Source organism: Nesoenas mayeri (assembly GCF_963082525.1).
Source record: "Nesoenas mayeri genome assembly, chromosome: 2".
NCBI lineage: Eukaryota > Metazoa > Chordata > Aves > Columbiformes > Columbidae > Nesoenas > Nesoenas mayeri.
Window position 1 is genome coordinate 114,882,465 of NC_137543.1, and position 12,504 is coordinate 114,894,968.

The 12,504-nt window shown below is 41.1% G+C and overlaps 1 protein-coding gene across 1 annotated transcript in view; it reads right to left on the reverse strand.

The window, feature by feature from the left end:
- Positions 1-1,510: 1,510 nt before the first annotated feature.
- NPSR1 (neuropeptide S receptor 1) overlaps positions 1,511-12,504 on the reverse strand; it is a gene marked incomplete at its 3' end in the record, with an annotated part of 60,275 nt that continues 49,281 nt past the window's right edge. The window contains exons 6-9 of the mRNA XM_080340509.1: positions 6,030-6,106; positions 3,984-4,073; positions 1,715-1,895; positions 1,511-1,604 (exon numbers count right to left, since the gene is read on the reverse strand). Of these exons, the coding sequence (XP_080196635.1) occupies positions 1,511-1,604; positions 1,715-1,895; positions 3,984-4,073; positions 6,030-6,106 (442 nt within the window). The remainder of the gene's footprint in view (positions 1,605-1,714; positions 1,896-3,983; positions 4,074-6,029; positions 6,107-12,504) is intronic.

A 12,504-nucleotide genomic window follows, 5' to 3' on the forward strand; every position in this document is an offset into this window, starting at 1 on the left:
TTTATTCAGTTCTTGTTTTGCAGGGAACAAACTCATTGCAAAGGATCATAATAATAAAAAACCCCTGTTTAAACTGACTCCACTTAAAGAATGCATTTTTTTTACCCAGAGAAAACAAACACACTTGGCATACAGCTGATTACAGGATATTATCACGCAAACACTTTAAGCTACCTTGCAGTAAATTGAACATTTAAGTCAATATCATCCACCCACCTGCTAAAGTTGCATGAGAAGGTTTCTTCTTAAACTTGAGAACAGTGTGTTGGAAGGGGGATGGGGAAGCGGATGCCCAGCTGCTTGGGGTGCTGTGCAGCTCTGCCTGACAGCCAATGTTTTGTGGATCCTGCAATGAGTTTACAAGACTGGACCATCAACAGACAGGACCTATATCAAAGATGGGGACAGACTTCTTAGAAGGGGCTGTTGCAATAGGACATGTGATAATGGTTTTAAACTAAGGGAGGGGAGATTCAGGTTACACATGAGGAAGAAAATTTTTACAGTGAGGGTGGTAAAACACTGGAACAGGTTGCCCAGGGAGGTGGCAGATGGCCCATCCCTGGAAATATTCAAGACTAGACTGGATAGGGCTCTGAGCAACCTGATCTAGTTGAAAATGTCCCTGCCCATTGCAGGGGATTGGACTAGATGACATTGGAAGGTCCCTTCCAACCCTAATCATTCTATGATTCTGTGATTCTTTTTTTTCTAAGTGCCACAGAAGCACGTGAGGATCAGCACACCTGATGCGCTGTGGGGGCTGGAAAGGGCTTGGCAGATGCTTTGTTAATACAGTACCCTAGAGATAAATGACTCTCCGGACCTGTCACGTGGCAGACCTGCAGGGAACCTTGGGTGCCACCAACATATCAAGGTAGGACAGCAGGGAAAGAGTGCCTGGGAAGGGATGATGAACTGCAGGGAAGGTGCAGTTGGGAGGACTTGTGTGAGCTGAGGAGATGGGCCAGGAGAGGTGGGAGGCAGTAACCCAGCCCTTCAGTCCCCTCTTTTCTGGGTATCACTTCATGGGTGGCTGTGTACAAAAATCAGATATAATTACATAGCGTGCCAGTGTTTTAATTTTAAGTAGGCTCCCTGCTCTGTAATTACTTTTAAATACTCTTCATCAGTTATGTGAACCATACAGTAGAGTAGATGGCTTTTAGTGACTCCTGAAAAATAGAGAGAAGACTCTGACCACATTCCACTTGCATGTTTTTTTTTTTTTCCATTTGGAATACATTTATGTTACAGCTTGCTTGAAAACAGAGGGCCAAGAGGAGCCCTCACAACAGTGGAATGCAAACCCCTTGGACTGAGTTTGGCCCCATCAGTGTGCGATTGCTGAAGCTTCAGTGCCAATCCAAAACATGTGTGCTGCTCAACAGCAGAGAGGTGCAGGCTCTTTCCAGTCGATGTCCGTCTGCTCATGGTGTTTGGGGCTTGTGGGGAACCTCTGATTTCCTCGGCACATGTCCCAGCATGGCTTTGGAGGACATTGCCCATGCTAGATGTACTCTGGTTTGGACAGGACCTGCATCTCCAGCCCTCCATCACTCCTCTCCCGGAACGTTCCCCCCAGCCTTCGTGTTCTTCTTTCCCTAAAGAAAATAAGGAATGGTCAGAATTAAAACAGGTGAAAAGAGTGGCTGTGTTTATGTGTTCCCTCCCTTCTTAGGAGGTAGTGAGAGTGACAGTAAAGGAGTGATACTCGAAAGGGGGGCAGAGGCGGTTGCTGAAGAGGCAGTAGATGAGGGGGTTGATGGCACTGTTCAAGGCTGGCAGGTTCTGAATGATCACAGATGCATAGAAACGCTCTTTGGTCTCAGGGAGTATGTTGAAGTTGTCCAGGATATCAAAAAGAAAGTAAGGGCTCCAACAGAGAACAAATGCTGGAAGAGAGAGAGAGGAAGAGCTTGACATTAGGTAGTTTAGCAATTTAAGGAGATAATCACACGTGCATAGAGAGACTGTCATAACACATAAATATTTGTTCATGCAAAACAATATCTCTCCCTATTCAGGGTCTTATTTAAGAGACTAGTTATTAGATTGTGCTTTTATTTGTCTTTATTTTTATTTTAATGCCCATAAAATATATTATGCACGGTCCTCTAAGTGTTTAGAGTGCTCCCTCTAGACATATTGAGGCACTTTTGAACACTGCACAACACATAAAGGGTAAATAGGTAGCCAGTTAAAACATCATATGTTATAGTGAAGTGCTCTTTTAACGGTCCCCTGAGTGAGAAGCCAATCTAAATGTACGCATCACCAAAGTGCCGCTCCATGATAGCACCGCCTGTCACAGCCACCTATTAAAAAAGGGCTCATAGACACCCAGGAGCAAGGAACAACACCCTTTCACACCACATTATAGCAGGCCAACATGTCATTTGGCACGTTGTTTGGAGGTGCTGTGTATATGGAGTATGCAGGAGGAATCTCTAATTCCTCTACTGTAATTTGAGAGGTGAATTTAGGGAATTGTTCATAGCCCTTGTTTTTTTTTCAGAGGTGGTAGAAATAAAAAGGCCACAGGTTTACATTTATTTGCAGACATAGGGAATGAATCTGTCCCTCACAAATTTTTATGTCACCTCCTTTCACAAAGGCTTCTGATTAAAGCTTTACATAGGAACACTGGAACAGGCAGTTCACTCAACTAACCCTTGAGTATATACAGGTGCCTGTGAAATCAGACACACCATCTCTCCCTGAGTCTAATGAGAGAGCAGAGTGATCCCAGGCTTGCTTTCTTGTTACAATAATCAGTATTTCTTAGTTGGCAGTTAGCTAAGCACTCACTGAATGTGCAAGGAGGAGGTAAACTCCCCTCCTGTTTTCTAGAGTAACCAAACCATCAGTGTCTATGCACAGATACCAGCAAAACAGCAATATGCATTGTCAGTGTATAGATAATAGCACCAACTATGCAGAACTTAAAGTGGCTTTAAAGAAATCCATGAATGTTAGGTGCCTTCATCTGCATGTCAAGAGGTGCTGGATGCCTAATATTATCAAGGTCCTTTGAAATACTGAGCATCCAGGTGAGCTCTTGACATCTGATGGTGTTGTGATAGCAGTTGTTTCTGACAAAAGCTTTCTCTGATTGCCACACAGAAAAGTTCAGACACAGAGGAGCCGTTCTTGAACTTTTGAAATGCATGAATCACACCAGCCTCTCTCATGTCTGCAGACGCTACTGCTACTGCTAAACAGTGAGCTAAGCACATCAGTAGTAGCTATTATCACAATATCATCCAGTCTGATTTTTTTGTAGTGTTGGAAAGAGAAGTGATTTCTTTTTCAGTGGTAGGGGGATGGCTGTCAGCACTTTAGAGTAAATAGCTTCAGTTGCCTTCCTGCCGGTCTCTGGCAGCTAATCACAAGCCCTGTGTGATGCTACCTTTATTTATTGAGATAAAGTTTCAGCCTTCTAATTCCATCAGGATTATGTCATTGCCCCAGGAGATGTAGGACACCTGCACTGAGTCATCTGCTGCCTAATTGGGAAAGGGAAGCTCATTCTTCCCACCTCAGCAGACAATGCACTTCTGACATCAAACTCAGTTGCTCTGCATCCTTCACCTCTCCTTCTCCCTTGTACCACCCCTGCAGCTAACATGCCATATGTAGTCTCTAAGCCTAAAAGACAACTCAGTTGCCAAGTGTTTTGGCCCAGATGGGAAGGAGATGACCTCTTCCACTGTTCCTTTTAGACAACGTCCCCCCTTATGTATGTGAGGGGCTGTGCATTTCATTTCATTTGAGGCACATGTCAGATACCTAAAATAGGAGCCTATGAGTCAGAGGAGAGGGGATGACAAGGTCAGAAGGCAAGTAAGGGGATCTAAGTAAAGCTCCTTCTCTGAGCCATCTACCGCGCTTTATCTGCTAATAACAGAGGAAGCTGAGGAAGACCAGATTCCCAACATCAGCATCCTTCCCAGCTACCAGCTGTGGGGCTTCTTACTTACCAAGGATAATTACAATGCTGTACTTGATTGCTTTCACTTTTGCCCTGGATATGAACCCACGACTGGTGTAGCCAGCAGAGGTTTTGCCACCTGTGGAGAGAAAAGTTCAGCTTGTGAAAGAGGAGGGATACCGCATGGATGTGTCGGTACATCCCTCCACAGGCAGGACAGTGATATGTAGTGCATCCTTCCCTAATGCCAGGCAGGGGCTCTGTAGTTCCTGAAATTTGGACACTTGTAAACCTGCTCAAGTTGGGCACTTAAAACCTGAGCCATCCAAAATCAAAAGGGGAAATGTAAGCAGAAGAGATCTTTCTGAAGTTTTGTGGCAGCTGGGTATTCCTGATCCTTGACACTTAGTCAAGAAAATCACTGCCTATGTGCCCACCTGAGTCAGTTTAATAAAAAACATGTGCCAACACAGCTACAAAAATGCGACCAGAGTGATGTTATAGGAATCATTTTCTGAAAGGAACTGGCAGCTACATTTAAGAAAATAGAAAATACAACCTGGCAAAACAGACTACCTTTTCACTTTTAACTGCGTTTCAGTCAGGAGGATTTTAAAAATCTACATACTCCATTCCCTTAACCTCTTACTCTTTTTGATGCTTTGGGTAATCAGTCATGCATTTTACTTTCCATGTTGATTCAGTAATGAGATACGAAATGCTGTTATACTACCTTTTCAGAAATGAAGTGTGGCTTGAATTGAGAAGCAAATTCTATTCAGTCTCACACCAAGGCTGGTTGATCTCATTTCCTCTGAAGCCACACTAATGTCTCTGAGGATCAAGTTCCATATTTGAATAACAGTTCCAACATGACTGGAATAATATGCTTGATTTCATTATTGGTGTCAATTTGCTGTTCATGTTACTGGGTCAGAATAATTAGGTTCACCATAGTGAATAGACAAGAAGGTCATTTTTTATGAAAACATCTTTAAACTCTTGTAATCCAAACTTAGGACTGGAATTTTGATGAATGTAATTGGAAATAACTGTGTACACAACTTCTTGCACCTCTTATAAAAACAGAATATTCAGGCTGTGTAATTTGTAAAGAAAAAATACAAATAAAGTTAATGTGGTCGTGTTATCAGTGAAACATCCCGTGTAGAAGCTTGAAATTAGTCCATATATAGAATACTGGAAATCACTTGGTGACTTACAGAGCAGAATATACCTCCTGAATTAAGAGAACGATATTTTTTCCAAGACTAGTTAATATTTACCGTGTCTTGAAGGCAGGATCATTAGAAATCAGTCCTGCTCAAGCTTTTCAAAGGAATAAATCTTAGATTATAGTTGACAGATGTCAGATTATGACATAAGGATATCTGAATATGTGCAACATCACATTAGGGAACTTCCTTCTCTGCCAGACATGATCCATGATCTCCCTTCAGGCAAGCTGCAGCAACCTGGTCCCTGTGGTTTGATGTGTTTCCACTCACCACTTGGCTGCACTAACTGGTTGTGTGCTCTTACAGTTGTGCTGCAAACCATATTAGCATAAATGAACATACTTTTCTTCATAACTAATAGCAAAGGCAGCTGACAAGTGAAGATACTGAAACAATTTGTGCTCTTTGCCAAAGTAGCTCAGAACAGTCCAAAAATATTTATGGTGGAAATCTTAGCTCATTTTATGGATTTCTGTAGCCAGGAATTTCTGAGCTTGACCAAAATCCAGATGTGTAAGGGCATATGAAAGCACAGCAAAAGTGTTATCGAAGTATATGCTAGAAAAAATTATTCTGGAAATGGGCAAAGTTCTAGGAATAGGGATTCTAATTTCTAGAACAAGGATTTTTTACTTTTAAATTATTTTCTCACAGATGTTTTCCATCCTTTCTCTAAAGGCGACTTAGTGTCAAAGGAAAGAAGGTAAATAATGTAGAAAAGAGTTATGAATGAACAATTAAAGAAACCCCATTTCCACCACAGTGATAGAAGCCCAATGCAATACTGCGTGTCCAGCATTTGGGGTGACCTGCCAGATTTGAATAATGAGATTGGAGATATGTCTGCTGACACTCACCAGGGCAGCTGGATATGATGACAGCCTGAGCTTTGCTCTTCATCCAGATGGTTCGAATCACGATTGAGTATATGACGCTACAGAAGGGAAAGAGTCATCGGTATTATGAGGCAGTGCAAATTTAACTGACGTGCCAGTCATTCATGCTCTGTGAACACGTTTATGTATGAGGAGCTCATAGAGACCATGGGACTGCGTAAGAATAATAACAATAATGACGATAACAACCATAATAAAATATGACTCTCCTATGATACTTTTCAGAAGCAGATATGGAGAGTTTTCACTGTGGAAGTGAGTGTCATCCTGGCTTTGCAGATGTCAAATTGGAGGCACAGAGGAAAGCGATGATTTGCCCAAGATCTCATAGGCAAGAGCTCATTGGGGATTTTGAGCTAGCCTAGGTGAAATTTGCGTGAGTACCAGTCCCAGGACACTAGCTCTGAAATTGGGGAAGCAAAGGGAGTGACCTGGTTTTGCTCTGTGTATATTTTTGTTTTGGTGTTACTTGGTGTTTTGGTGTTACTTTGGTGTTAACCACAGACAGTGCTACAGGCTCGGGGAAGAATGGCTGGAAAACTGGCTGGCAGAAAAGGATCTGTGGATGTTGATTGACAGCTGGCTGAATATGAGCCAGCAGTGTGTTCAGGTGGCCAAAAAGGCCAACAGCATCCTGGCTTGTATCAGGAATATTGTGGCCAGCAGGACTAGAGAAGTGATTGTTCCACTGTACTCAGCATTGGTGAGGCCCCACCTTGAACTCTGTGTTCAGTTATGGGCCCCTCATCAGAAGAAGGACATTGAGGTACTGGAGAGAGTGCAGAGGAGGGTGATGAAGCTGGTGAGGGGTCTGGAGCACAAGTCTGATGAGGAATGGCTGAGGGACCTGGGGCTGTTCAGCCTGGAGAAAAGGAGGCTGAGGGGAGACCTTATCGCTGTCTACAACTACCTGAAAGAAGGTTGTAGCGTGAAGGGTGTTGGTCTCTTCTCCCAAGTAGTGAGTGATAGGACGAGAGGAAATGGCCTCAAGTTGTACCAGGGGAGGTTTAGATTGGGTAGTAGGAGAAAATTCTTCATGGAAAGGGTTGTCTGGCATTGGAATAGGCTGCCCAGGAAGGTGGTGGAATCACCATCCCTGGAGGTGTTTAAAAGATGTTTAAACAAGGTTCTTACGGAAATGGTTTGGTGCTAGAGTTAGGTTATGGTTGGACTCAATGATCCTGAGAGTCTCTTCCAACCAAAATGATTCTATGAGTCTACTTTGTGAGTATGAAGCTGACAAATAAAATGGTACCCTGGGGAATTTGATAGGGACAGGATCCATGAGAAATGCAGTTAAATACTATGGTACTGCCTTTCAGACATGAAGGTCCTGAGATGGAAATTGAGGAGGACAGAAGTGTCAGGGTAGATGGGAAGAGTTAGATGTTTCAAAACTAGATCCAGCACAATTTGCATGTTTAGAGGGCAATATACATATGCTTTTAATGAGAAAGCTGATAAGTGTGTTAACGCACAATGACCTTGGATAGTTATGACATTTTCCTAGGTGATAACAAATCTGGAATTCTATTTATTTAATATAGAATAGGCAAAAATAATTCCTTCAAGCTGAAGAGCTGTTTGAACCCACATCCTGGATAAGGATGTTACTTTTTCAGCAATTTACATCAAAAAATAACGAGGTCTTGCTCTGTCTGCCTTTTCTCCTGCAAGCATGCATAACGTGCAGCTAAAATCACTAAGCAACAGCATACTTTTGACTGGTGTTTTCCTTTTTAGTCTGCTGAGGAAGACAAAAATAATTTAAAAATATTTTAGCTAATGCAGTCAGGTTGCCATGTTTTCCTGATGTAAAAACCAAGCATTGTAATAGAAGTAATTGTGTGCTCTTTGCAATAACTGCAGTGTTACAGGGGGCCTGCAGCAGCCTGGCCATTAATTGCCATAAACTTTAGTGATGACCCTTGAAAAAGGTGCAACTAGGGAGATTATTTCAGAGTATTTTCTAGAGATAAAAATGAGTCTTACTATCATGTAGTTTAGCTTTATTATCAGAAAAGATATTATTCTTACGGGAGCTTTCAGAGTGATCTATGAGCCTTTCCTACAGCACCCTAAATTCCTAGGCACACTTGCAAAGGCAGTATTTGTGTGTCTTGGAGGTTTCCTTTGTGTGGAAGTTTGAGCCATCTGGTTTCCAGGTTCCATAGGTGAGAGCTGGAAATTCAACATGCAGTCTGGGCTGTGCAGCAGAGCAGTAATGTATTTGCCCAGTGAGTGTTCTGAATGCATCTGCCATGGACTCCTCCTTAGTCTCTTCAAAAGTCCAGCATGGTTCCCAGCTGACTTGAACATTTTCCTTTTATCTCCTGGCTTTTCAAGAGCCTGTTTATTTATCAGCTGGTGCACTTGAGAGTTTCTTTGTATTTTTTACTGACAATGGTGGAAAATGGATGTATCATTTTTCCTTTGATTATTCTAGTGAATAAGAATGTATTATAATGATAATCGTTGTCAAGAAAATTTCCATCCAGCTCCTAAAATCCTGTTTCAGTTTTTTCTTTTTTTCTTTTTTTTCCCTAGTCTGCTAGCTCTAGCCTGACCTTTTTATTTGCAGTTTAAACAATATCCCCTCTGATGCCGACCTGCCTGTGTCCAGCAGGACACATTCAATATTTCCTGAGCATCAGCTCTAAGGAGCTTAACTCCATAGTCAAACTACTCAGACTCCCTACTTCCAGTCAGCTGCCCCAAGGACTGAATTATGAAGTTGGGCTCCTCACTTGCTTTCTGTGTGACCCCAGAAACCCTACCCTCCTGTCTGCAAAGTCTGGTAGGAGCATCCCTTTCCCTGGGTGCAGTTATAGCTCTGTCTTCTTTGTGCACCAACTGAGAGAGGTGAAGTCAAACCCAGGAATACACTTGACATTTTACATATGAGATTTCATGCTGTTCCTTTTGAATCCTTAATTTTCAGAAGTCCAGGGGAAAGTTTAATTCCTGGTTTAATTCAGTGGCTTCTAAAGTGCTGCCAGCATAATGGATTGTCCTGATGTTTTTGCATCTGTTCAACAGTCCTTATTTTCTCTATATCTGGATCTACTGGATCTACTGGAGGGGACCAGAGTTGGCGTAAAGCTGCTCTGGGTGGGTGGTCAGGCAAGAGGGGCCACTTGTCATGCCAGGTACACTTCCCAGCAACTGTTTTGCCAATCACAATTATGCCTTTATGCATCACTCTCTGGAACTTCAGATCTTATTAGTGTTTAATTTTTCCTTTTTCCTCCAACTATACTGGCACGGAGCTAAAAACTGGAGTTTCTGGAAATGTGTCACCCAAAGCTTAAGGTCATGAGAGGCATCTGTGTGTGTGTTTTAAGCCACAATAAAAAGAAAGTGCTTTCGGAACAGAAGCTGCATTTTTCTTACAAGGGAAAAGCAGAATTTTTTTTTTCAGAATGCATTCGTAGCTTCTTTCATTCTGTAAAAGGTGGCTGGGGGAGGACATGGCAGTTGGTGACATCTCAAAGGGTGGGAAGAGATTCCCAGTTGATGGAAAATGAAGGGGCTGATGAGGCAAGAGTAGCAAGGGACAGATGACAACTGGTATTCGGCTGGACAGGAGGGTGTTCGGCAATGGTCTGCACCATTCTGACTGTATCGTCATCTCTCTTTCCATCCTCTTGACATCAGGCTGCTCAGTCTTCACTGCCAAGATGTAAAAGCAAACTGTACACATGTGCATGGCAAGCCTGTTGTTGCCACAAGCCTCATATTCCAATACACGTAGCATGCCTGCATGCTGCCTGCTTTTATCTCCTCTAAAGGCACCAGGAAATGTGATGTATAGTTCATTAAGCCCAGATGTTTCCAGGTTTCTTTGTGTTTCTAAATGCATAGCGCAATGGGCTGTCAACCCTCACTGGGGATACTCCGGGGCTATGTAAATATGTGCTGTAGTTATTTTAATGCATACCATGATGTTATAATGTTATATAGGTTGTTGTGGCCCATTATTTCCAGGTGAGGGACTAAAGAAAGAGAAGAAAGAGGTTAGGTGAAGTAGTCAAACCTAGATGGAAAAATAATTCAGACCTTTTTTGAGAAGAAACTGCTCAGGCTGCGAAGACCACAGGATAAAAAGCACATGTTGTTGATCTGAAAATGCAGTGATTTTTCTAGCTCTGATAAGATGCATATCTAGGGATGTGGCAGGAAAGTACAAGAATATTGTTCAGACTATGAATGTAATTCAGCAAATTAAATTCATGGCATCTCTAAAAGCAATTTAACTTCATCCAAATTCTGAATGACTAAGACGCATGTTCATTGTAGCATGTTATCAGTTAATGGTGTTGTTTAATATGACCTCATTGATAATTACAGCATTCTTTGTCAAAGTAAATAACTTGTGGTTAGTCATACAAATGTTACTGTGAATAGTCCCACTCCATCTTTAATTCATAAATCACTTTTGTTTTGTAAAATAAAATGTCTTCTGGTAAAGCCATGTATTGATGTTAACAAATATAAGAGTTATTGATCTGCCTAATCTTTAAACACAGATTTTTTTAAAAAATAAATTATTACATTATGGTAGCATCCCACCCAGCCTCAGTATTTACCAGTGGTATGAGTCTTTACCATGGCAAAAAGTACACTTAAGCTCCCTGCTAATTGCTTGTATTTATCATCCAGCATTGCCTATTGTTCCTTGTACTTTATTTGTGTAAAGTGGTGAAGCTGCATTATGTTTTATGGTAGCTAATTTACAGTACTATTTATCCAAAGACAAAAGGTACATGTAACTTCATCTGAACAAATCATTGTAGGCATGTGTAATGGGTAATTGAGAACAGACAGGCAGTGATATTAGAACATAAGTTCAAGATCTAATTTTTTTTTATTTAGAAATGGAAATTGCAGGGAAAAATGATTGTGCTCGCTGAATTAAGCTCAAAAATTACCTCTGTTATTTTTATTAATGGTATTTGCCTTCCCTTTGTTTGATCTAATTCAGACAAATACTTTTTATTTAATCTATTTTTTAAATTTAATTGCAATGCCTTGATTTTAGTTCCAATTTTTCCTTTTAAGTAGTTCTGTTTCTCCTCTTCTAATTATTTTTCTGCTGCTCTAAAGCAAATGTTCTCTTTGGAGTTTTGATTTTAAACAGCAGATGGATCTTTTTTCCTCTGTACTTCAAGAAGAACTTTTGCCATTTTTTAAACCTGAATTTGGAATTAGAGAAATGTAAATGTATTACGTTTATCAGGTTAAAATATAGCAAACATATTTGCCAATCATAAATAACAGCTAAAAAGACTCTGAGTTTCTGGATACCCAAGTGCCAGAATATAATTATGGTTTGGCACAGCATAGTGATACAGAACAGAAACCCAGTCGCTCTCCTGTCTACCCATCACAGGATCTGAGGGACCTAGGTGCAAATATTTACAGGAAAGAAGTCAGTAATCTTATTTTGACCCATATTTAACCTCAGTTCAGCCATTCCCCAGAGATGGTCAGCTATCACAGATACCATTTGAGATTTGCTTGGCATATCTTGGCTTAGGAGAAATGGCTTTGGTTACAGATCATGACACTTGTCTCAGAACAGGAGAGAACTAATTACTGCAGGTTGCCTAATTAATTTTTTCTGATTTTTCTGGGGTTGGGTAGGATGACAATATCAAGATCAGAAAAAGTGATAGATTAGTCTAAATAAGAGGGAAGAACAGGCCACATTTTTTAGCACTGTAAAGAAGAACCTGAAGCAGGATCTGTGGCTCCCCCTGACCAACATTGAGATAGTGGGGAGAAGTGAAGCTTTTATATTAAAATAACAAATATTCTCCTCTTTTCTCACCTCTCAAAGATAACTACACACTTGGGTTAAATATCTAATCACAGTTCTTCATTCTCCTTTCATTATTCAGATCTTGTTCATTTGTATTACAATCAGAAAAAAGACTTGCCACAAAAACACAAGAAGCTATTTGATAACTGATTGCTGATTCTCCAGTTGTGAAAAAGTTATGGGAACAGACCTCCCAGGTGTTTAAATCTTTCAGGGCTGTTGCAGTTTTGTTCACAGATTGCCTTTATATATATATATATATATAAAGACATTTTCTTCTTGTTTGTGCTTTGGCTTGAAATCTATAGGGTTTGCTCACACACGGGTGGAAGGATTTTCCAGACTGAGCATAAGGTTATCAGATAAATAATTCATTCCACAGGCTGCGGTGTTATGAATAACACAATGTCTGTGAGTTAGTTGAGGGCTGTGTCAGGAACATGGGAAATCAGCTCTGCCGAGAGAGCTGAGGGATGGATGAGAAAGCTTTAAAAGGTGATGAACCTGGACTATAGCAAGTGAAAACTGCTCAGCCAAAGCAGGATATCTAGTGGGGAATTAAGTCCTGCACCTGAAAAGTAAAATTTTATCCTTTATATGCACTTCGGAATA